This window comes from Mytilus edulis, chromosome 1 (assembly GCF_963676685.1).
Source record: "Mytilus edulis chromosome 1, xbMytEdul2.2, whole genome shotgun sequence".
In the NCBI taxonomy this organism is placed as follows: domain Eukaryota; kingdom Metazoa; phylum Mollusca; class Bivalvia; order Mytilida; family Mytilidae; genus Mytilus; species Mytilus edulis.
The window spans coordinates 70,768,547-70,795,412 of record NC_092344.1 but is presented as its reverse complement, the minus strand read 5'-3'; the positions used below and the strand labels follow the sequence as shown (position 1 = coordinate 70,795,412).

Sequence of the window (26,866 nt, the reverse complement as noted above, 5' to 3'; positions counted from 1 at the left end):
AAATATTTATTCGCGCGTGGAAAATAAGTGACAACAGATGAAAATAAATGTTCAATCCAACACCTCCTCCATCTCCCCAAAATCTTAAAGATCGTCACTATTAAATGGGAACCTAATATTACACATTTCGTTAAGATTTTATGTCTCGTAAACGACCGATCTTATTTGTTGAGTGTTAGTGTTATAGTGGATGATTATAATACGCCATAACCATAATTTCAGATTGTTTTAGTCCGAGACACTAAAAGATGATGCTCAGGTGAATTATCAATTAACTTCAGCTAAAATCCCTTCAAATATTTTAAATTTTGTTTTGAAAATACAAAAAAAAACAACATTAGTTTTCCTAGTATGCAATAACAATTTCTACAGATGATCGACTGGAATACCTCTGCGTAAATTAAACATCTGGTAAGAAAATAGAAAAAGTGAAAACAAGATTCTTAGATTTATGAAATATGGTCACCTTTTAACCTTAAACGTGAATGTCCAAAGAGAGGCTGCATTTAACCTAAATCGTTTTGGACTATTGGCTAAAACGTGTTCACTGCATGTATACCACAGGGTGTTGTCAGAAGCATTCACATCATGTGAAAATCGTAAAAGAAATCTTCAGATAATGAAAGTCAAATAAAGTTCTTGAAATTTATGATAAATATAAACATAAACAATTGATTCAAAATTCTATAAAGATATGCTATATAATTCATAGACTAATTGGTTGTATATAAAAGGGTTGAATTTCGATTTTGTAATATTTTGAAGCACCTGCGTTTTAAAGAAAATGGATAGGTCGACTTATTTAGATTCGTATCTCTTAAAATTAACATAATTGGCCTTCAGTTTTTAACCCAAAATCTGCCACAATGTGTTTCAATGAATTCCTGTTTATTTATAAAATCTTACAACGAATATTTCCATAACATAACAAGTGTGGACACAGATCAGTGTGGATAGTATGTTTCTCAATAATATAATTTTAAAATACAAGTTTAAATTAAGAATGATGCAGCATATATATTCGCACATACATATACATGTAATTATTATTGAATTGATAACTTTAATAATTCAATTTGATTTATCACGTTCAAACCGTAGTCTTGCAGCAGAAAATGTATTTGCAATAGAGTGGCATGAGTTCTTTAAGATTTTTACATGTTCATCAAGTCGAAATTTAAAAACAAAAATTGTGTTTTTTTATGATAGCATAACAAATCTGTTGGTGTTCCATTTTGCTAAACGTCAGTTCATTCATCTTTAAGAATAGGTGTGACAACCAATTTCAAAATTAGAAGACTAAGTAGAGTAGATAAAAATAAAAAAAAGTCCTTACATTTTAGCGGTAAACCATTCTTTGAACATTTATTTACACTTTATACATTGTATTTCATATTTATATAGATTTTCAGGGGTTTTGTTCTCATTTATTTCGTAACTACGGAAACAATTTACAGATTTCGCTTAATTCACTATGAATTAAAATAAATGAAAATCCTCAATAGAGAGGGTTTACCTTTTAAATTGTTGTTATATGTCATTGTCGAGACGACCATGACAAGCAAGACCAAAACATTCAAGTCTCTATTATCCCTTTTCAAAACAAGTTCTGAGATAACTCCCATGAAAGTTTGAATGTTTGTTGTAAAATTCAATCCAGCCGGGAAGGGGGAAAAGGGGGGCCACTTTAGGAGGACTTAAGTTTGTTTCTGCTTTTGAAGCTATTGTAGAAATTCTTACGTAATTAACTTTTAATTTAGCAATTTTAAACATGCTTCAAATGACGTCAGCAAGTTGCAGGTGGGTTTATTAAGATAAATGACTAAATGTGGATTAATTATTTATTAATATTGCTGTAAAAGTTTCCAATTTTGTTATACACATAAGTTAAAATACATGTTTTACTGTCTTCAAATTATAATTAAACATCATTTGAAACGATAAATGAAAACATAATTTATAAGTTTAAGTTATCAATACCAGCTAGGAAACTAAGTGTAGTTTATGAAAAAAACAAATGTTTTAATTCCTAAGAAATATTTCTGATTTTTAATGTAGTATAGAATTTTGATTGAAGTGATGTGTCACATATTCAATCATTTTCCTGTGCCTTCGTTCTTCTTTCTCCTCTTTGTACGTTTTAAAGTCCTTGACTATTGCAGAAAACGTTTTATCTCTCCGAATGATGTCTGGTAGTTGTGCTCTTTCTACCATTTTCCTAATACTCTCATCCTTTTTATGCTTCGGTGCTGTCATTTCTTGCATAACTAGTTCTGTCTCATGTTCCATGAATCTCCTTAGAGCAGCCTGTGTTTTGCACTCCCCGGGGAATATATTCTTTCGTTGTGGCCTCTCAACCTCCAGTTTAGCCTTTGCTTTCATTGTAAGTTGAGGCTCTTTATGAGCTTTGACTTTTTTCTCTTTCATAAACAGTTTCTTAGTAGCACTTTTCCAAAGACAAAGAGCGTTGTAATGTGAGTTACTCAAACTTTTATTGTCCGTTTCTTTTTCTACTGGTTCCATTGTTGAAATTTGAGGAAAAGTTCTATTCAGTGCAGCAATTGTTAGAGTGCTGCGTTGAGGTGAAAGAGAAAGTAATGTTTCCGGGTCATCCTTTTCCGGATTTGCAATTGTCTGGAAAGTATTCGGTCTAGGTTTTTGTTTCCTTTTCCGCTTCCTACGTTTGGCTTTTCCTTCGAGAGGATCGTCTTTGAATGGGTCATACTTATCAAAACTATGAAGTTGATATACCCGAGCGTATGCTAAAGTTTTTAAGTGGTCGTCTTTGGCCTGTTGTACATTTTTAGAACAAATTTCTTCTGCAATTTTAGAATTTATGTCTATTTTATGAACAGCATTTTCATATCTCCACCTCTCGTGGTCCATTTTTTGTTTTGTTAAGTTTGCTGTTTCTGGTTTGGAATACTGGATCCCTTCAGAGAACGATTGGCAACATGGTGCCAGTTCTGGCATCTTTTAAATAATCTGAATCGAAAAATAAAATAAAAAATTGTAGAATAACAAATATGGAGGTAAATTTATGTGGTATGATTGCCAATGACACAACACTCCACCAAATGACATAAAAGTTAATAACTATAGGTCACAGTACGGCCTTCAACAATAAGCAAAACTCATGTCGCATTGTAAGCTATAGAAGTCCCCGAATTGACAAATGTAACACAATTAAAACGAGGAAACTAATGGCCTGATATTTTTAGAATCATTCTGCTTGTGTTCTTTTTAGTGCTTTTGTATATATATACTAGTATTCAACATCATGTTGATGCAAGACATTCTGGCTGGTCTACTTGATTGTTTTATAAACAGATAGTGGAAATTAGATAACAATGAATAATGGTTTCCTTCTGAAAAAAAATATTGAAAGTAAAGAGCATTTTCTAGTGAGGCCCCTCATGGGGGGGGGGGGTCATAGTAATCACATAATCACCATTTTTTTGCCAATATAATCACATAATCATTAAATATTTGCTTATCTTTAGTAATCAAATAATCATAAACTAAAAATACAGTCCTAGGTAATCAAATAATCATGAAATATTTGGCTTAATAATCAAATAATCATTAAAAAAACGGCCAAGTAATCACATAATCAAAAACCCCATGAGGGCCCTCTCTAGTGTCTAAACAGTTTCACTTCTAACATAAAGTACACACATACTGGTTTAACTTCCTTATACTCGTTTATGTTTTCTATATTATAGTTTGTTTGTGATTTTATAGGCGTGTACGTATATTCCATCAAGTACTATTGTATTTCCATATTCCACATACTTTGATGGCTAAATTATTTTAAACATCTTTTGTTGTTGACATACCACTATATATCTATAAGAATATCTTTAAACATATTTCACGTTCAAAACTTTTCCGTAGATGAATTTTCCAGCAAAGGTAAAATGGTTCGACTTTCACACATAATTTATGATTAATTAGTATTTATAAGTCAATGCTGTAAAATCCTTACCGTTTGATGTCGAGAGATCCATTCCTATTTTGATGAAATTCTTTTTTTAGAAAAATATTATAAGACAAATATCTTGGCATGTAGATACTTCAAAATAAACCTTGATATGTTCTCAAGTAAAAATGATTTCAAATTATTAGTTAATGAACTGAAAATCAAGATGGTATTTAAAGTTTGACCTTACTTATTTTGATTTGAGATTTAAGTTCTCTTCAATTTGGCAATTTTCATTTTAAAATTATTTCTTAAGAAGAAATAAAAATACTATAGCTAGCTCAAATAATGACAAATTCATTTAAATAGTTCGTTATCCGTGTATCCACTTAAGAAAGCTATTCACACTTTAATTAAGAAAAATTCACAATGCCAAGGATTTAAAAAAGTATTTTAGCTCTCATGAAGAACAATCAATAAATGTTGTTAAAAAATTTAAAAGATTGTTGAGAAAAAAATATTTTGAAATAATTGAAACCAAATATATAAAAAAAATGATACCTAATTAAATGTATTCGTGTTTGTAGTACCATATTGCTCCAGTCACAAATGTTCACGTATTGAAAAGGTTGGCATAAAAATTATTATTACATCAACTTGTTGAAAACCTCGTAGATTAACTTTTTTTCGTTTGATTGATGCAAGGAAAACATACGATATCAACTAGTATGCAACAAACTATATGGTTTACGGGGAACTAGGTCGCCATCCGGTTGACATAGATATAAAAATTCGAGCAGTATTATTTTGGGCAAATTTGATATCCGGCAAACAAGCAAAGTTTTCCTGTATATTATATCAACTTTCTCGCCATATGAATGTTCATTTTAACATGCAGACTAAATGGATTCTTTTTGTCAAAACAATATTTCAAGATTGTGGTTTCTCATATGATGGGAAACACACAATTTTATAGATAAAGATTTGTTAAAAACTGTTATGAAGCAAAGACTGTTAGACCAGTTTCTTCAGAATTGGAATTCGCTAATTCAAAATTCGCCAAAAGTTATTAACTACAAAATTTTTAACAAAAACTGGGAATTTGAGGAATATTTTAATATTTTGAACTTTAAAGATGCCGTTGTTCTTTGTCGATTTCGAACGACCAATAACAAATTGCCGATTGAAACAGGAAGGTGGCAAAATGTACTGAGAGAAAACCGTGTTTGCCATCTATGTAAAAATCGACAAATTGGTGACGAATATCACTAATTATATTGGAATAAACTTTTTTCTATCAAAAACGTACAGGGTATTTATCCTCCTATTTTGTACAACGACATAATACATTTAAATTTTCAGAACTAATGTCGAGTACACGAAAACCAGTCCTTAAGAAACTTTGTTAATTTATAAAAAATATTAATACTTGTGTTTGTCCTCCTGGCTAGAGACTTCTGTAACCTATCTCCTTGTTTTGTATATCTCACTGGACGTTAAGCAACCAACAATCAATCAATCATGTTTTGTATATATTGTAAATAGTTATTGTTATCTCTGTACTGATGTAATGCACTGGCTTTATGAGAATAAAGGTATAACATTGTGCAATAAAACTTTTTTCTTTAAAATTGCCGGCATCACTTCTAACTATTAGTTACTGTAGCTTATCAGCAATGCTATCAAATACAGACGTTTTAGTACGAAATAATTTGTGTATCTCGCTAAACCTATACCACAATGGAGAGCCGTCAAAGTGATGTCTTCTGTTGTAATTAATTCTTTGTGAAATATATTCCTATCGCACTTAACAGTGTGTTAATATTATCAAAAAATTATTGCAGAAAGTTTAATATTAAAATTCCCTTCTGAGAGTAAGAAATACCGTGATGCGTTTTCATTAGTTGTTGTTGGCTTTGAACTAGCTGTCAGTAACTGCGAGTACTCTCAGATATGTACTTTTTGTTGTTGGGATGTACAAGTACCGGGCCACATCCACTCTGTGTATTTTGTTTGATGTATTTCAATTTGTATCCATCTGATGAGTTAAGCATTTTTCAACTGATTATTGTGACACCACTATCACAGGTTAGCGGGAGGGTTGGTATCCCGCTAACATGTTTAACCCCGCCACAAGTTCTGCATGTATGTGCCTATTTCAAGTCAGGAGCCTTTAATTCAGTGGTTGTCGTTTGTTGCGGTGTTACATCTTTATTTTTCGTTCATTTTTTGTACATGAATTAGGCGGTTAATATTCTCGTTTGAATTGTTTTACATAAAAAAAATTATGTCATTTCGGGGCCTTTTCAAGCGGATTATGCGGTATATGGGCTTTGCTTATTGTTGTTCTGTGTCGTTTAGTCTCTTGTGAAGAGTTGTTGCATTGGCAATCATACCAAATCTTCTTTTTTTATACATGAGAAAGCTTATCTTTGGCAAAAAAAATTAGATAAAATAAAATATCAGTGGAAGTTATGATCCCAATTTAAAAGTAAAGTTTATGACCCTAACTACAATTTAATTAGCCACCAGAGCAGCTGAAAATATATATCAATTTAAAGTATATATTAGTAATTTAAAAGGCGATATCTACAAATATGCGATTGAATAGGTCGAATTTTGGTTTCTTTCTGTGCATATTGCAGGAGACTATACAGCATTTATCTCGAAATCATACAAACCACTACACCTAGTAATATTAATGATAAGTGAACGATCATGTAACTTCAAAAAGGGGAAGGGTTATGTTTTTTCCATAAAAAAAATATCCTGATTCCCACATTGATGAAACTAATATTCTGTTGAAGCAGAGGACAACAAAAATATTCTTAACTTCAATCAAGATTTCCCGCTTACCTTGTTGTGGTAATTGTAAGAACATGATTTGATTATTAGCGTTGAAAAACTAAATAAAATTGATCTTGGTTTACGTGGAAAAAAAATCTGACTCAAACAAGAAACCATACCCCCCTTTTTTTGGAAGTTAAATGGTTGCATCATTACGGAATAAATGATCAGATATACTAGATCTGTAACATGGCAGAAACCAGTGGATGACTCCTTAAGGAGTTAATGCCATTAAATTACTATTCTAGACTTATGTTTTATTATTTGTTATAGTTTTGACAATTAAACCGAAAACTATGACACGTAGGCAGAAACTACAAAATACAAATATCGTCAGCCATATAAGATCTACAAAAATGCAAAATGTGACAAAAACCCTAAAGGAGTTATTATCGTTGAAAGCAGATTTTTATCTCCTTTTTGGTTGCTTTTGGCAAAATCTATAGGTGAGACTACACATGTTTTGAAAGGAACATAGGAAAATCTGGTGACCTCATATTAAAACTGTTTTATTGTTATTTAAACGGTTTACAGCTACAAAAAAGTTTTATAGAAATATATTCCAGGTGAAAAAAAAAATGTTTTCGCTGCTTTTACTGACATTTTAATTGACATTTAGATAACTATCTACTAGCGACCAAAGGAAGAGTAAAGAAGTAAAAACTAAAGGTTAAAATCCACCTTTTAGAATAAACAAAACCCATACTATGTAGTTTAGGTTGAAAAAGAATAATAAGTTGTAAATGCGAAAAAAATATTTATTAAAAAAACAAGAAACAGCAACCATGCATACTACTTTGGACAAGTAAATAAAATATAGCGGGAATAAAGATGACAGTAGGCACTCAATCCTCCTTCTAGCTGTGGACATGGGTATAGTAGCACAACATTAAGCTGTTGTTAAACGAGATTTAAATTCATTTATTTCGTGAAAAATCGAAGCACAGCATCAACAAAATCTGTAAAAAGTCCAGTAGCAAGTTTTTTGGGGGGTTTGGTACAAAATCCAATTTCCGAAAATGTTTGAAAGCAATCAAAATGACCACCAGTTATGTAAAATTTAAATATAAATTTGATGTAGAAATGTTGGAATTTATTGTAATAGTGTTTTTGATATTATGTGAACGTTCTATATAAAAAAAAAATAAGAAGATGTGATATGATTGCCAATGAGACAACGATCCACAAGAGACCATTTTTTTTTATAGAAATTAACAACATTACGTACCGCACGGTCTTTAACAATGATAAAAGAAACCGTACAACATAGTCAGCTATAGTCAGCTATGAAAGGCTTCGAAATGACATGTGCGATTCCGAATGTAAAACAATTCAAACGAGAAAACTAACTGCTTGATGTATGTAGAAAATATTGTACGAAAAAAAAACCCGCCATACAGTAACAAACCACAACCACATAACTTATTACTTGTCTTAAAACAGACACGAACAGAATGTAGCGGGGTTAAACTAGTTAGATGGCGTGAACCCAGTTCCCTAATACAAAATAGGAGCCATTTATAAAAATCAAGGCATCGATAACATTTTCACATCCAATTTCTCCGAATTACTTTATACTTCTCTGTGTATCCAAGTTATAGAATGATATAATTGTGTGTTGTAAGGAAGATTTTATTAGCGATGAATTCCTTTGTTGTGCATTGCATCGACCTTATTGTTAGATTATCAGAGAGACACATTGTAGAACAAATCAGATTTCGAAAGTTTTTCAACTTGATATGCATATGTAGATGTAACATAGCTATCACCGCACTCATTTCAAAAGACTTAACGAAATGTGCAAAATTGAAAAATAAAGAATCTCATTCAGAAACTTGCGACTTACCTTTGTTTATAATCAGACAAAATACTGTGAAGTTATCCATTATCATGTTGTTTTTGTACAATTAAACTAATTACAAATATCAATAAATATCACGAATTATCGACGATGTTGATTTATATCTAAGAAAAACGCAGGTTCTTTCTCGTGTAAGAAACACATTTACGTGACTTAGTAAAAAATAGGCTTAAAAAGTTATACTGTTAATGAGAAAAGGTAACTTAATTATTTACCTCAAGTAGAACTAATTGCATGTAAACAAAAAGATATCCCAAACAGGCTTTTGTTGTTGATACATGTACAATATACGAACAAAAAGTTCTGTTATTGTGGCGTTTTTATCTCTTGTCGTATCTTTTCCCGCCTTCCTTTCACTTAAGTCAGAAAAACACTAATAGATCAAGCGATTTCAAGGTACCCTTGTCGTTGAAAGAAAATTGCCATAATCGTCTTAATTTATGAAAAAATATTGAAATATAAGTTTAAAAAACGATCCGAAGATTGTCTATGTAGACTTTTAAAGAGTATCTTTTAGTTAATAAGCTTATATTGACAGAGAAATTATTTGTCATTTTCAGAAAAATATGTCATCGGGGTTTTAACATTTTATTGTCTGGCTATCTTTATTTTTAATCAGTTTAATAAAAAGTTCATTTATCATAGTATAGTTAAGTGTCGATCAGTGTATTTAAATAGACCACGCTAAGGACAAATTAAATGTGTATTGCCTCTATTATAGATGTATTGTCATATTAAAAAACAAAATTAAAAATAATATATTTCAGAGTTTTTTGGAGTCCGCTGAAAATGTAGACCACTGAAACAGTAATTGCCTATCTGTAAAAATATGGGTACTAAATGTATAAGACAAATAAGAGGACATTAAGGATAATCAATGGGGATGTTGTTTTAAAGGAATTAGATGGATTTTCAGGTGTTTTAGTGCATAATTATCTGTTTAGTGTTGTTCATTGATCATTTTTGAAAAAAATAAATTGGCTAACATCCAAGGTCAAAAACAAATGTCAAGAGCTTACTCTGTAATAAATGTGTTTGCTTGTATTGATCAAGCACCAAACCAAGGGCGAATTGGGTATGTTGAAAGGCAGATATTGTGATTCTACTAATCCGGTCCGTACTTTAGAGTGGTAATACTATTAATTTAACCATCATATCAAATCCATGATCAAATCACCCATATCCAATACAATTTCTGTCTGAATATGCATGCGATTACAATCAGAGGTATATCAATCTTTTTGAAATCTGGTCTTAGCTTTGATCAATTTTCCTAATTATTATAATGGATGTCTTGTAGATTTTGCAAGGATGTTCTCATATCTTGTCGTTTATTATTAGAGGTTTTCAGCAACTGTTATTTGTTATCAAGATATTTCTTTTGTTTTATTATTACAAGGTCGGTTTAAAGCACATCGAGATTCCACAATAGCAAAATTGTCAATAGTAAGTTCATAACCGCCTAACGGCTGATATGTCAGGCATATTCAAGAAACAAACATATTTGACTTGATACTGACTTGATTTATAACAATTTTTTCTGAAATTTTTAGTTTTTAAATTTTGAAATTATAAAGAAACTAAGCTTAAACTCACTCGTGCAAAGTTTTATACGGATTTTGACTAATGTTTTTGTATGTCCACGCAGTCCTGTTTAATTATATAGCTCTTCAACTCTTTAGGTTTTATTCATCTCCGGCTTCAAATATTTGGCTGTGAGCGTTCGTATAATGAAGGTAAGTCCAGGAAAGCACTTTATGGCATTTATAACGTTTTGTTTTCATTTAACATCAAATGTTCTATATATGTCCCTTGGAAGTGAAGAGAGCCTAAGTGACCAACAAGGAAATAGACTGAAACCGAAAACATATTTGACCACATAATGTTCGTATAAATATATGTATGGGGAAGTGAGTGGGGGATACAAAGTGACGCTTTAAACGGACGATGTGTCATCCATTTGTATTAATGTTCTAGTTATGATTTAGAACTTTTTAGCTGATGGGATCCTGTTACTTAAAGATTAGATTTCTGCGGTGGCAGTTTAAAGCAAGGCTGTTTTAACTTAAAATTGAAAGATTTAAAAAAAAAAATAATATTGGAATAAATAATAATCGACATGACTCATTGTATAAATGTTGTTAAGAATAGGACAGCGACAAGAATAGGAAAGTGAACTACAGCTTAATACTGATTTTTCAGTAGGAGTAGCGTGCAATGAATTAAAATTCGTATTTATCATGCATACGATTCTCAGATCAGTACTTAATATATGTTATCTCTATGCTTGTTGTTTTTTTTTGTGTGCATCAGGTCAATCTGAAGAGCCATCATTTACACATTCTACGGTTTCATCAAATGTAATAACCCTTCCAAGCAAAGACATTAAATGTCATTTAGCTCTTGTTTTCTATCTATAGTATTTTGTAGACTTGAGTGTTTCTTTTTGTTGTTTGAGTCTGTCAAAGTGTCATTGTTTTTCGGGCTCCCCTCCTTTTTTTGAATAATTTGAGATACCGTATCTGTTCCAACCGTCAATAAAACATGTTGGTTGAATAAAAGAAACAGAACCAGACACCACTAGTTTATATAATCTCAACCTTCTTTTACCCTCTTAACAAATTAGATATACTAGTACTGTAAAAAAAAATTCGGCCCACTTTATACGTTTATACGAAAGCATATTAGGGACATAGAAAAAATAAAATTGGCAATGAACTTTTTTTTCAAAGTTGAAATTTTGACATTTTAATTCTAAAAATTTCGACTTTAACTCGAAATTTTAACTTTTCTAATCTTGAAATTTTGACTTTCAAAAATCTTGAAATTTTGACATTTTAAAAAGTCAAAATTTTGAGTTTCAAATGGAAATTTCGAGTTTTAAAAAGTCAAAATTTCAAGTTTTAAGTCAAAATTTCTGGATTTGCAAAGTCAAAATTTCAAGTTATAGTTATATAATTTCGAGATTTGAAATGTCAATACTTCGACTTAAAAAAAAAAGTTTACTGCCAATTTTATTTTTTCTATATTCCTATTACGCTTCCGTACGTTTACAACGGAAATCTTAATTCATTTTGAATTTGGAACAAGATCGTGTTTTCCAATATTTATTAAATCTACATACAGTAATGATGGGAAACTAAATGTTTGTAGCCAAAAAATCCATCATTGATACCAGAAGTAAAACATGCCTCTAAAGCATAACACAGTTGTTATTTTCAAAGCACCGTTGTTCCAATTTTGCAAATAACAGGGACTCTCTACGTCTATACCGTAAACAAAAGGTTAATATAAGCATAACTTAATGGACAAGAAGGCGTTTTGTTATTGAACTATATAAATCTAAATAAAAACAAATACGTTCAGTCTACTTGAAACATAAAAACGTAAATTTTTTTTTAAATGCCTACAGCCTTGTTATTGAACAAAATTTATAATAATTTTATATACGATGTATCAATATTTTTTTAAAAGTGGTCAATATTTTAATTCACCATAAACCGCTAAAGTTTTAATAACATTTTAATAATTTGAAGTGTTATGATATTTAGCTTCGTTTCAAGGTTTGATAAAGAATGCATTTGCGTTAGAAAATGAATAATTGGGAAATACATCATGAAATAAGAAATCACAAACCTAGTGGAGTGAAAGAAGAAACTTTCTGTTCAAGTTTAATTAAATTATTTGACCAAGTTATTGACGTCTCAAACAACTTCAGTTGCATAAATATGTTAAATTCCAAAAAAACAAACTTATTCATATGAGAAAATGAAGAAAAAATATTTAAAAGTTCGCTCAAGATGTCTCTTGAAAATGTAGAAGCTTCTGTCCTATTTTGATATGACTCATCGATGGTTTGACGGAGTTTATAAATGTCTAAAAAAAAGTCAGTATCTAAATGTCAACTGTTAAACTAGCAAGCCAAAAAACACAAAAGACGAAAACATTCAATAAAAAACAAATAAGAAAACAGTTAACAAAAGGTAGATGCGAACTCAGGTCCTGGGAAAGGGTAAGGTGTTCAACTGTAAACAAGAAAAGTCAAACTTAATTGTGATAAAACGAAACTTTAAAAAAATAATCTGATATACTAATTGTTCTGAAATCTAGACCATCGCTTATCATACTTATCTGAGTATATAGGTCACGATATCATTTGCAAAAATATAATTAAATGTTAGTGATATTGTGACAAAAATTAAATCGACCTCCACAAAATCGCTCATTATTTACAATCTAAATCCATTTACCCGAGATTTTTTGTCAAATTTAAGGGCTGAAATTAGAGCAGTTGCATGCAAGTAATCGCTCCTATAATTATTTTTACAGTTACTAAACCCAGCAATAATGATAATTGCTGTAATGTCTTGACAGGTAAATTCCAATGTCAGTTTGTTTGTTCCCATTTCGGTCCATTATACTATTATAGTGCATTCTTTTTATCAAAGTCAAAAATGTATTGTATATATATGCAAGTCTAATAGAAAAGCAAAGGATATGGGATATCCATCCATCACACAAAGTTAGTACATGTACAGCATAAAACTCACAAAAAACAAAGGAGTAGTTCCTTTTCTTTAAGTAAGGATATTGTCACGGATTTGAAGTTCAAGGCTCTTTCAAATTGTTATTTGTATAAGGTTCTATTAAACTGTTAGTAGTACAAGCTTCTAGTCGATCTATGAAAATTTTTATGTCCCACGCCTCACCTATGCTAGTAGAGGGGCATTATGTTTTCTGGTCTGTGCGTCCGTTCGTTCGTCGTACCGTCCGTCCGTCTGTCTTTCCGTCCGTTCGTCCCGCTTCAGGTTAAAGTATTTGGTCAAGGTAGTTTTTGATGAAGTTGAAGTCCAATCAACTTGAAACTCTTTACACATGTGCCCTATCATATATGACCTTACTAATTTTAATGCCAAATTAGTGTTTTGACCCAAATTTCACGGTTCACTGAACATAGAAAAACGATAGTGCAAATTTCAGGTTAAAGTTTTTTTGGTCGAGGTAGTTTTTGACCAACCAACTTGAAACTTAGTATACATGTTCCCTGTGATATGATCTTTCTAATTTAAAGCCAAATTAAGAATTTTTACCCCAATTTCAGAGTCCACTAAACATAGAAAATGATAGTGCGAGTGGGGCATCAGTGTACTATGGACATATTCTTGTTATATATTGTTTTGACGTCTAATTATATACACATATCTGTTTTAGTTTCAGATAACCCTTATAAAGAATACACTGAAGATATGGGCAATGTTGACTTATTTGTAGATCTTGTGATAAGAGTGCCTTAGTTAACTTCTGCTTGATCTACATTCCCAAAAAAATGTGTCGAGACGAGTACTGAAGATTGTCATCGACCAAGCGTTGTAAAAATGTGTACTGTAATAATTTCCACTGTAATAGTGAGCCTTGTAAGATTGTCCACTGTGATAGCTTCCATCGTGTATACCGTGTAATATTGGCTACTGTAACTGTCTACTGTAATAGTCAGGACCTTAATACTGTCGATTGAGATAGTATCACTGTAATGATAGTCTACTGTAATAATGAGCCTTGTAATACTGTCCACTGTGATAGTTTCCATCGGGTCTGCTGTAATAGCGTCTACTGTAATAGTCAGGACCTTAATACTGTCGATTGAGATAGTATCACTGTAATGATGTCTACTGTAATAATGAGCCTTGTAATACTGTCCTCTGTGATAGTTTCCATCGGGTCTGCTGTAATAGCGTCTACTGTAATAGTCAGGACATTAATACTGTCCACTGAGATAGTATCAACTGTAAAGATGTCTACTGTAATATAGAGCCTTGAAATACTGTCCACTGTGATAGTTTCCATCGGGTCTGCTGTAATAGCGTCTACTGTAATAGTCAGGACCTTAATACTGTCCACTGAGATAGTATCAACTGTAAAGATGTCTACTGTAATATAGAGCCTTGTAATACTGTCCACTGTGATAGTTTTAATCGGGTCTGCTGTAATAGCGTCTACTGTAATAGTCAGGACCTTAATATTGTCCACTAAGATAGTATCATCTGAAATTATGTCTTCTGTAATAGCGAGTCTTGTAATACTATCCACTGTGATAGTTTCCATCGGGTCTGTTCTAATAGTCTGGACCTTAATACTGTCCACTGAAATAGTATAAACTGTAATGATGTCTACTGTGATAGTTTCCATCGGGTCTGCTGTAATAGCGTCTACTGTTATAGTCAGGACCTTAATACTGTCCACTGAGATAGTATCAACTAAAATGATGTCCACTAATACTGTCTACTGAAATACTGTCAACTGTGATAGTGTCTACTGTAATAACGTCTATTGTAATTGGGAACCGTTATACTGTCTAGAAATAGTGTCAGTCTATTGTGATAGTGTTCATTGCAATACTGACTATTGTATTCTGGACTATCCAATCTAATCTGCAATACTGTCCTTTATCATACCGTCTACTGTCCACTGTGATACTACAGACTGTTTAATACTTTCCATTGTGATATTCCCCATTGTTTTCCTGTCTACTGTTATACAGTTCACTGCAATATTGCCCACTGTAATAGCGAGCCCTGTAATACTGTCAACTAAAATGTTAGATACTGTAACGAGGTTTGGACTGTAATAGTGTCCACTATAATTATGTCTACTTCAAACTTGTTTAGTGTAAAAGGTAATTGTAATAGTGTCTACTGTGATGATGGTCAATGTTTTATTGTTCACTAAAACTGTCTACTGCATACTGTAAAAGTGTGCTTTGTAATACTGTCCACTATTATTCTGTTTACTATAATACTGTCTACCGTAATAGTGTCTAGTGTAATTCTTTTTGCTAATAGTGTCTACTGTGATACTTTTTACTGTAATACTGTCTATTGTAATATTGTCCACTGTAATAATGTCCACTAAAATGGTGTTTACTGTAATGAAGACTAATGTAAGTGTGCACTGTAATAGTGTCTAGTTTTAAAGTCAGCTGTAATAGTGTATAGTTTGATGGTGTTCATTGTTAACCCTCAAATAAAACTGTCTACTGTGTATAGTAACAGTATGCACTGTAATTCTGTATACTGTCAACTGTGGTAAGTGTCCACTGTTATGATGATTACTGTAATACTGTCTACCTTTATATTGTGCACCATTCTACTGTCTATTTTGCCCTGTCATCTGTATTAATGTCACCTACTGTGCATGAGGTTTGATGTAATAGTGTGACAATTAAACTTTCCATTATAAAAATGTCTACTGTAATAGCGTCCAGTGTAAAAATCAGCTAAATAATGTCTATTGTAATGGTGTTGTTATACTGTTCACTGTAATAGTGTGCTCCATAACTGTCCATATTGATAGTATCCACTGTAATAATGTCCACTTACTGTGCACTGTAATGATGTTTATTGTTATACTGTCTGCTGTAATAGTATAAACTGAAGTAATGTCTATTTACTGTGCATTGTAATACTGTTCACTACAATACTGAATACTATTATAGTGTCAAGTGTAATAGTGTTCACTATTAGTATAGATTATAACATGGCATTTTTCATATCAAACCCTTTATCGGCCCAAGGTTGTGATATCAGCCCAAGAGCCGCAGGCTCGAGGGCTGATATCATGAACGAGGGCCGATATAGGGTCTGATATGAAAATGACATGTAATTATCTTTTTATCATATACTTCAGCAGAAGATATACAGACAAGAACTATTAAAATTTAATTTTGTTTGTCTTTGCACTTTCAGAAAATATTTACAGACAACCAAAACAAATTCTTTACTTTAATTGTTTTATTGATAAAAAAAAAAAGCATTTTATTTGTTTTTTTTTTATGTTCTTCAATAATATTGTCACCTCATTTATGTCTTTCAAAACAAGTTTAACTTAATTCATTTTTGCTCCTCAACTATTTTGGGAAAAGTCTCATCACTCAGTGCCGTTTTCCGCGTTCTGTTGTTTCAATCAAATTTCCGGAAATGCACGAAGTTGTATGTGATAAACGTCACGGAAATTAACGGAAAGGCATGTGATAACATTCCGGAAGCAGTCAATAAAGGTACCTTTATCAGCCCGCTATGGAAATTCTTAAGAATCTGGTCAATAAACCTAGTAATCCTTTCATAGCCTTTTGATATTTTCAAATGTTATTGAACTGTAAAATTTTAGTGATATTTTATACAAGTATATGATAATACAGTCTACTGTTAAGGTGTGCACTGTAATACGGACTACAGTTATATTGACCAGTGTAATACTGCCAGCTTTAATATTATCTACTGTGATGGTGTTCATTATAATACTGTTTGTTGTATATACTTAGTGTGCACTATAATACTGTCTATTGTAATAGTGCCAACTGTAATAATGTCCAAGGACTGTGCACTGTAATAATGTCCATTTTTAAACTGTAAACCCACTAATTTTCACGGAAACTTTATTTATTTTATCTTACAACTACTACAGAAAAAAGTTTTGCACGGTTCGAAATTAAGTGATATGTTACAGACAGGAAAATGTAAAATGTGAATTGTGACATTGTTTTTAAAAGTAGTTTTAGAAGAATCTTTTTTAAGTCAGTAAAATCAGTTGTTAGGATATGGATCAACTGAAATAAGTTAAAGAATCTTTTGTTTTCCATTCAACATCTCTTGGAGCAAAACCATTTTTTTTTTTTATATAAACACTGACCAACCATTATTCTGAAATTATTTTTGGTGGCTGTTTTAAATATATTAAACTGTTAAAACACAAGTTGTCTATTTGGTTTTTAAAAAAAAAGGTCCAAGTATTGTTTTGAAAAATTTAATATGTATCTAAATTGTCATGTAGATCTGGTTTTTGGAATCAATATTGCATATCATATTTAATAAACATTATAACAGAATATAAAAGGCAAAATTCATATAATTTTTGTAATTTGTACTTCAGATGCATCCAACCTTAAACATACCCTTGGCTGGGAGCAACAGTATTCTAATACAATTGGAAGTGAATAAACACATAAATAAAAGTTATACGTTTATTATGTTATACAATCGTTCATATAATAATACTTCTTAGTTTCTAATCCATTATTTACTCTGTAGTTTATGTTGATATCTAAAAACCTGAAAAATAATAAGGAATATTTAGTAATAAAATTATGACGTCATATATTTAGACATGTACATGTGTAAAGGCCAATCTGAAGAACTTGCTGTAATCAAACTTTATTTTAAAAAAACATAATAAAAAAGAAAACACACAAATAATATTACGTTAATTAAATGTAAGATCATCAATAAAATAATTTTAAACAAGTGTAGTCAATTTCATTTCTCCTCTCACAAAATAAAAATTAAAGGTTCCCATATCTTCAATAACTGCTATAAAAAAGTGGTAACAATAACCTTCTTTATTACTAACTAGATTCATTACCTGGATTTAAAATTATTTGGACAAAGAGAAAATTCTCCAGTGATAAGAGTCCCTTGATCAACATCAAATGGTTCTTCGAAGTAAAATATTGTCTGACCCCAATGTGTATCTCTAAAATAAAGAAAATAATTATCAAATATTAACAGACTTAACATTCAGTGACAATAACAGATTTATATGGATATTAATACATCATTTCAAGCCAATAATACAACAGCAATATTCTTTTTTAGCTGATTTTGAGGATGACTGTTATTAATAAAGAAATTTTAAAATAGAATAACCCTACTATAATTTTATGTTTAATTATTAGCTTATACCTTTTTAAAGTGCTAAAACTGTGGATCAGCTGATGAAAACATCATAAAGTTTCCTATCTAGTCTAATATAAGTGGCTGTACATTGGAGTATACTTTAATTATACAGCAATGTTAAACAGTGTATGAAAACTTGAACTTGTGCAATGGCAAAAATATATTTAAGAAATAATTGATGCAAGCTATACTTTAATGTAGTTTTAACATGGGTAGGCATTATATTCGTGATTATTTTTGCCCGAGCGATAGTGAGGGCTAATATAACACAAATATAATGCCTATCCATGTTAAAACTACATTAAAGAATAACTTGCATCAATTATTTCGATTCTGAGTAGGACAATTAAGGTAATTTCTAATTCTATGTCTGATGTGTATAAGTGTAGAGGACTTGTGAAGGCTCTTCCATGAAATTCCCTTGAAAACAAGCAAATGGCTGGCATTGTGATTTTTCAGAGGGAGGAGTTTGAACAGCCAGCATTAACGGATGTCGTATCTAGGTCAAATATGTCAATTTCCAATTGCAACACATTACAGTCATAATAAATTAATTAGTAACAACATGTGCATCATTTAAGAGTTTGGAAGTGTTTTAAGTTAATGAAATATATCAAATGCATGCCAATTTGATAAAATTCATTATTCTGCAGTAGTCAATATACGCATGTGCAAACACATTTTATTGGATTTAGAGCATGGGTTTATTCACAAAGCGAAAGAAGCACGTCATATTAGAATGTACAATATTTTCAAAGGTCTATTATTTAGACAGAAAGCAAGATGTAAATATTTTTTTATAATTCATTTCTAAAAGGTCAAGGACTTGTATAGTCTTACTTTACAAATCCTTGAAAAAATGAATCATCCCTATATGTCATATAATTATATACATTTATTTCTAGGGATTTTTATTAATGCATGATTTAAATCCATGCTGTAAAACATACTCTGAATAAGGTGATGTTGACAGAGTTATGTCCCCTGGAAACGTTACTGTAAACCATGTGATGAATCCATGTATTGTTGATCGTCCAAAACATTCTAGTTTAAATTGTTTCTGCAAATAAAAATCATAAAACATATTTGTTAAAGGATTTTGGCTATTTAACCTATAGCTTTGACTACCTCAGCCAGTTCAACAATTATAGCCATAACATTCTCAATCAAGTGCTCCACAGGGCACAGCTTTATACGACCGCAGAAGTCAAACCCTGAACAGTTGGGGCAAGTATGGACACAACATTCAAGCTTGATAAAGCTCTGAATTTGGATTGCGATCAAATTTTTGACATAATATGTGTTTCTGACACAAAACAAATGTCAAGATCTTACAAATCTATTGCGCATTATTGTGCAATTAAAGATTTCTTCTTTTAACTTTTCAGAAATTTGGAATTTAAGAAATTTGAAAAAAAAAAATTGAAAATAACTGCCATCCCCCTTTTATTTTGCAATTAGTCCAAACCTGCATTTCTTTATACATAATATACAAGTAGTATAAGGGAGGTAAATCCAAACATACCCAACATTGTATGTTAAATGTTTAAGAATTACCTCCCTGACACTGCCTTTAAATTGTCTTAATTGTCCATTGACCAGAAATACCTAGTTTTTCCCCTTTTTTGACCCTAATTCCAAAACCATTTTGAGCCATAATCCCCCAATGTCAATTCAGTCTTCATGATGAACTATTAAATCTACAGGCCCGGAGCTCAATTTTCATTTTATTTTAAGTTAGATTCTGTTGGCCTGTAGATATGATTTTTACAGGCCCGAGAGCAATTTTACTAGCCTGGGCTGCCTGGACTGCCACTCAGCGTGAAGACTGTCAATACTAACAATCTCTTCATGGCATGGAAACTTGTGATTTAATTTCAGAGAGATTCATACACTTACACATATAAAGTTATTGTTTGAAAACTACAATAAACAGCTGCGCCATGAGCGTATGATACGCCCAACGTCTTGTGTGGATGTTTTATGCAATAATCATAAATAGTTTCTGAGAAAGTTTTAAGCAATAACCATATATTGTTTTTGAGACACGGCGGGACATGTGAAACCCCCAACCCTGTTTTTTTTTACAAAAAACTAAATATCACTAAAATAAAATTTTGAATCAAAACCAAAAAAACAACCCTCCCCTGTTTAACAAAATACTCAATAACTCCAAAATGAAGTTTTGAATCATCACCAAAAAGTATACAGATCTTTAGATTAATATAACAAAGAAGTAAAAGTGTAAAGTTTTAAGCAATAATCATAAATCGTTTTTGAGATACGGCACAACATGTAAAAAAACCCTCCCCCTTTTTTACAAAATACTCAATAACTCAAAAATGAAATTTTGAATCATCACCAAAAAGTATACATATCTTCAGATTAATATAACAAAGACATGTGTAAAGTTTTAAGCAATAATCATAAATCCTTTTTGAGATATGGTGCGACATGTAAAAAACCCCTCCCCCTTTTTTACAAAATACTCAATAACTCAAAAATAAAATTTTTGAATCATCCCCAAAAAGTATACAGATATTAAGATTAATATAACTCAAAGTGTTTAAAGTTTTAAGCCATAATCAAGAATTGTTTTTGAGATCCGGTGCGACATGTGAAAAAAAACACACCCTTGTTTTAGTTACAAAGTGCTGTAACTCCAAAAGTTTTAATCTTATTTTCACCAAAAAGTATACAGATCATTTGACCATCATAAGAAACAACTATGTTAAGTTTCATGAAATTTAGATAAGTCGTTCTCAAGTTACGGTGCGACATGTTTACGCCGGACAGACAGCCGTATAAAAATTATTATTTTGGACCCCTTTTTGGCCCCCAATTCCTAAACTATTGGGACCATAAACCCCAAGACCAATTCCAACTTTCCTTTAGTGGTATTAAACCTTCATGTAAAAATTTATAGAGATCCATACACTTAAACACAAGTTATTGTCTGTAAACTTGAAAAATGCTTCTTTTTGGCCCTTTTTTGGCCCCTTATTCCTACATATTCGGGAAAATTAACCCCAAACTGAATCCCAGCCTTTCCTGTGTTATATGGAAAAATGTGGTACAATGTGAAAGAGATCCATACAGTTACTCACAAGTTATTGTCTTGAAACTAGAAAAATGTTTGTTTTGGCCCTTAATTCCTAGACTGCTTGCCCAATAACCCCTTAAAATAAATCCAAACCTTCTACTTAAGGTATTACACATTGTGGTACAATTTCAAAACAATTGAAATACTAATACACAACTTTTTGTCCTGAAACTAGATAAATGCTGTTTTTGGCCCCTTCGGGCCCCTAATTCCTAAACCTTTGGAACAACCCCACAATCAATCCCAAGCTTCCTTTTGTGGTTATAAACATTGTGTTAAAATTTTATTGATTTCTTTTTACTTATTCAAAAGTTATTATCCGGAAACAATCCGTCTTCGGATGACGCTGACGATGACGACGTGACACCAATATACGACCATTTTTTTTTAAATTTTTGCGGTCGTATAAAAATGAGCTGTGTCGAAAAGAAATAGACCTTATGCAAATCAATACCAATACATCTGTAAACCAATTTGAGTTTTCAAAAAAATGCAACGGTAAGTTAGGGACTTTTTCAAAGATGAATTGTTAATTAAATGCTACAAAACGGACCAAACTTCATCTGTTCTTTCATTGTATATCGTATATGAATGTTTCAAAATTAATTAAGTCTTATACATGTACATATTTATGTACACTTGCATAAGGTTGACTTTTATCCTATGCAGTTTTAATGTTATTCTTGTTTATGATATTTTAAAAGCAATGTTATTTTTATTTGGAGAATTTGCTGTCAATAGCATTTCTTTGGTAGGTTCTATTTTAATTGTTATTTAGCAGTTATTTGTTTTTTTTCCCTTCCAGAAAGTGATTTCTGCGCTTTCCAAGTTGTATATTTTAAGTGCATTTTGTTAGTTTATTTTATGGTATGTCATATCTAGGTGTAAAACCACCAAATCATAGTACATCACATCCTGTTACATATGAAAAAGGGTAAAAAAAATATTGACAGCTAAATTGACTTATTTTTCTATTTCTGTAAGTAATATGATCTAGTTTTAATAAAAAATGTCATTGTTTCCTTATAAACATTTGTTTTACCACAACAGGCTTGATTAAACTTAAATATAATCAAGGAGCTGATAGCTCTGAGGTGGAAGAAGGTACATACAAGAGGCTGTCACAACGACAGCAAACCGGATTTATTAACATTTATTTGTGTCCTGGCAATATCACAAGAACCATTACTGATGAATGGTGAAAGTGAAAATCGTCAATATCAAATTTGACCTCCATTTTGTCATCAGTATCAACATATTAAAATTTGAAAAGCTTAGATTGAATGGTTCATGAGTAAATGCAACAACCTGAATGGAAACGCCATTTTACGATCTTTCAAGAACCATAACTCCTGAACGGTAAAAGTCAAAATCGTCATTATTGAACTTGACCTCTATTTTGTCATCAGTAACAACATATTAAAATTTCAAAAGCTTTGGTTGAATGGTTCATGAGAAAAAGTTTCAAGTTGATTGGATTTCAACTTCATCAAAAACTACCTCCGCAATAAACTTTAACCTGAAGCAGGACAGACAGACAGACAGACAGACAGACCAGAAAACATAATGCCCATAAATGGGGCATAAAAATAGTAAGACTTGTTACATACCTGCCAACTTTTGAAAGTTCCCATGGGGGTTTTTAGTGCGCAACAACAATTTTAAAGGTTACAATTTTTAGCTAAGTGCACAATCTGGATTGTCTAGAAAAAGTGTCATATTTGTATGATGAACTTACATGCCATTTTCTTAAGTCTGTTTGCATGATTCTAGTTATTAAATCGGTAGAAAAGATGAACATGTAGCTAGCAGACCAGGGTTTATTTTCTTGTGTAAGAATATTAGATGCTAGTTGAAATTTCAAATTTTGAATTATGCACAAAGATGGATCTTTAACAGGTTGGGAACAAAACTCCAAATGAGGGGTAACCCTCATTGGAAGTACATTACAACCCCACTGTAAAAAATGAGCACCTTTATATTCATATTATTTGATGAAACTTTTCCCCAAGAACTATGCATCTATCAAGTATTAAATGGTCAAAACATGTCAAAGAATTTTGTGATGATTCTAAACTTATATCTTCTTTATTAATTTGAACCCTAATTTAGAAAAGTTGTTCCAAATATAATGAATTTTCCCGCTTTTGAGTTAAAAATCTTAAAAATGTTCTTTCTTAATTTTTTCAACAGTAAAATGACACCTTGTTTTATGGACAGTCCCTCATTTAAAGAACACCACTCATAATGGGGGAGGGGGTCCCAACCTGTTTGTTTGTCATCATGAAAAAAGAATAGTACATTGTCTTTTAAATAATTTAATTGAATACAAAAATAAAATATATTACAACAAGTATTATGTCAAAAAATTAGTGTAAAAAATAATATTTATCATCTTTATGGTAGTCCTGCATCATTGAATTTTGTCAATCAGTCATGTTTTTATCCTTCAGCTGTGTAAGAACCTGCTTGCAGATGAAAATTCACATGCCATGTTGAAGACACTCGCGATATTACAACTAGATAATAAACAGCTGCGCCATGAGCGCATGATACGCCCGACGTCTTGTGTGGAAGTTTTATGCAATAATCATAAATAGTTTCTGAGAAAGTTTTAAGCAATAACCATATATTGTTTTTGAGACACGGCGGGACATGTGAAACCCCCAACCCTGTTTTTTTTTCGAAAAACTAAATATCACTAAAATAAAATTTTGAATCAAAACCAAAAAGTATACAGATCTTTAGATTAATATAACAAAGAAGTGTGTGAAGTTTTAAGCAATAATCATAAATTATTTTTGAGATACGGCGCGACATGTAAAAAAAACTCCCCCTTTTTTACAAAATACTCAATAACTCAAAAATGAAATTTTGAATCATCACCAAAAAGTATACAGATCTTTATATTAATTAAACAAAGACATGTGTAAAGTTTTAAGCAATAATCATAAATCGTTTATGAGATATGGTGTGACATGTAAAAAAACCCTCCCCCTTTTTACAAAATACTCAATAACTCAAAAATAAAATTTTGAATCATCACCAAAAAGTATACAGATATTAAGATTAATATAACTAAGAAGTGTTTAAAGTTTTAAGCCATAATCAAGAATCGTTTTTGAGATACAGTGCGACATGTGAAAAAAACACACCCCTGTTTTAGTTACAAAGTGCCATTACTCAAAAAGTTTTAATCTTATTTTCATTAAAAAGTATACAGATCATTTGACCATCATAAGAAACAACTATGTTAAGTTTCATGAAATTTGGATCAGTTGTTCTCAAGTTACGGTGCGACATGTTTACGCCGGACAGACTGACGGACAGACGGATGGACGGACACCAGACATTTGTATACCATAATACGTCCCGTCAAAATTTTGACGGCGTATAAAAACAACACAAGTTCAAAATCTAGCATGTGAGAATAATCTTCAGAGAAAACATTTTTGATTGGCTTATTAATTGATCATGAGAAACACAGAATCTGATGGCTGAACATGATTGTCTTACAAGGAACACGTTTTTTAGAGTTTTTTAACGATACCCTTAATATTAATATTTTTTAATAAATGCAACAAATTATTATAAAACATCCTTGATAAGAGTAAAGAGAATGAATACAGGGCTATACGGGCGAAAGAACTCAGGACGAACAGACCAAGGGCGAACATGTAAACAGGGCGAGATGTCGCTATACTCAATTCACGCATGCGTACTACAAGTATCTACAGTTAAAACATCCGGTTACAAGTAAACAAATGACGTTCATGTAGATGAAATAATTTACATAAATAAAAGGGTACATATTTACAATAGTGATTGTCTTTCAATCCTAATTTACAAATTAAATGATTCAGATGCTTAATTATGTTAAAATCGGTGTCAGGAATCGAAAGTTGTTATGAAATTGTAATACACAGAAACCAATGTGGCATACAGAGAATTTAATGATTTTAAAGTCGGCACCATTGGCCTTCTTTCACCAAAAATCAATACATGCTGTGTACTTTAATATTCATGCATGTGTTGCATTCTTATTTTTAACAGCTTTAAATGATTTATTTTCAGCTAGTACATGTAAACTAAAGAAAATATTTTATTGCATTTTACAGATTACAATTTTATGTACTCCCATTTGGCCTATAAAATTCGCTAATTCTCTGTCTGCTTATTATTATAATCCAGATTAGAGCAATAAGAACACTTTAAAATAGAATTATAGTGTACTTTACTACTTTAAGTAGATAGTTCAGAATATCAATGCATTAATGCTTTTCTACTATAATAATTAAAAAAAAAGAAAAAAAAAGAATAAATTTATGAAATACATGTACAACTCATTAAGTCTTAAAGTTTTGTCCATAGTATTGTAACATCATAACTAAATAAATAAATTGCTTCGCTGAGCGCAGCTGGATACGACCGAAGAGGTCCAACCCTGAACAGTTAGGGCAAAAATGGATGAAATATTTGCACTTGATACAGGTCTAAATTTGGATTGTAATTAAATATTTGAAACATAATAGGTTTCTAACACAGGATAACTGCAGTCAAAGAACTTAGAATTGGTTATATGATTTGAAATTATACTCAACTTTTTGCTATTGTGCAATAGACTATGCTGTGGCATATTGACCACGCCCTTTTTTTTTTGCAAAAAATGAATATTTGAAGAAACTTTCTTTTTTTTTTATTTCTGAAATCTGGAATAAGAAAAATTGTCCCCTCCCACAATTTCTTGTTTACCCCCCCCCCCCTCTTTTAAAAAAAAATCTTTCCCTCAAGACATAGTCATAATCTCTATTCAATTTCCTAATGGAGTTTACAACCATAATTACCCATTAAAATACATCATAAAAGTCTTAAAATAGAAAATGACATACATAATCAAGGCTAAAATCAATATTTGTTAATAGTTATTTTTAAAAATAAATTGACAGCTAATCACCAAAAGACAAAACAACAATACAAAATTTCTCTATACATAATTTACAAGCAGTGTAAGGGAGGTAAATCCAAACATACACAACATTGTACTTGAAATGTGATTGGATTGCCTCCCTTACTCTGCTTTAAAATTGTCTTAGGGTGCAATCAGCAGTTTTTATACGACCGCAAAAATTTTTGTGGTTGTTTATTGGTATCACGTTGTCATCGTCCTAAGACAGATGGTTTCCAGATAATAACTTTAGTGTAAGTAAATAGAAATCAATAAAATTTTAATACATCTTTATAACCACAAAAGGAAGTTAGGGATTGATTTTGGGGGTTTATGGTTTCTAAGGTTTAGGAATTAGGGGCCCAAAACAAGCATTTATCTAGTGTCAGGACAATAAGTTGTGTATAAGTATATCAATTGTTGTGAAATTGTACCACAATGTTTAATACAAGTAGGAGGT

General features: G+C 31.3%; 2 protein-coding genes across 4 annotated transcripts in view; both read right to left on the bottom strand.

Moving 5' to 3' along the window:
* Positions 1–1,827: 1,827 nt before the first annotated feature.
* Positions 1,828–8,997, bottom strand: LOC139488438 (uncharacterized). 3 transcript variants are annotated; one of them, XM_071274025.1, is made up of 2 exons: positions 8,846–8,997; positions 1,828–2,985 (listed from the first exon to the last, which is right to left on the bottom strand). In XM_071274025.1, exon 2 carries the CDS (start codon positions 2,971–2,973, stop codon positions 2,050–2,052), a length of 924 nt encoding a protein of 307 aa, XP_071130126.1. In that variant the 5' UTR covers positions 2,974–2,985; positions 8,846–8,997; the 3' UTR covers positions 1,828–2,049. The 3 variants fall into 3 exon arrangements, with proteins under 3 accessions (XP_071130126.1, XP_071130137.1, XP_071130115.1); XM_071274036.1 differs by lacking the exon at positions 8,846–8,997 and adding an exon at positions 8,616–8,769; XM_071274014.1 differs by lacking the exon at positions 8,846–8,997 and adding an exon at positions 3,989–4,105.
* An 8,635-nt stretch (positions 8,998–17,632) lies between these two features.
* LOC139488427 (protein arginine N-methyltransferase 6-like) overlaps positions 17,633–26,866 on the bottom strand; it is a 33,824-nt gene continuing 24,590 nt past the window's right edge. The window contains exons 11-13 of the mRNA XM_071274001.1: positions 19,309–19,418; positions 18,045–18,155; positions 17,633–17,734 (exon numbers count right to left, since the gene is read on the bottom strand). Of these exons, the coding sequence (XP_071130102.1) occupies positions 17,650–17,734; positions 18,045–18,155; positions 19,309–19,418 (306 nt within the window). The 3' untranslated portion in view covers positions 17,633–17,649. The remainder of the gene's footprint in view (positions 17,735–18,044; positions 18,156–19,308; positions 19,419–26,866) is intronic.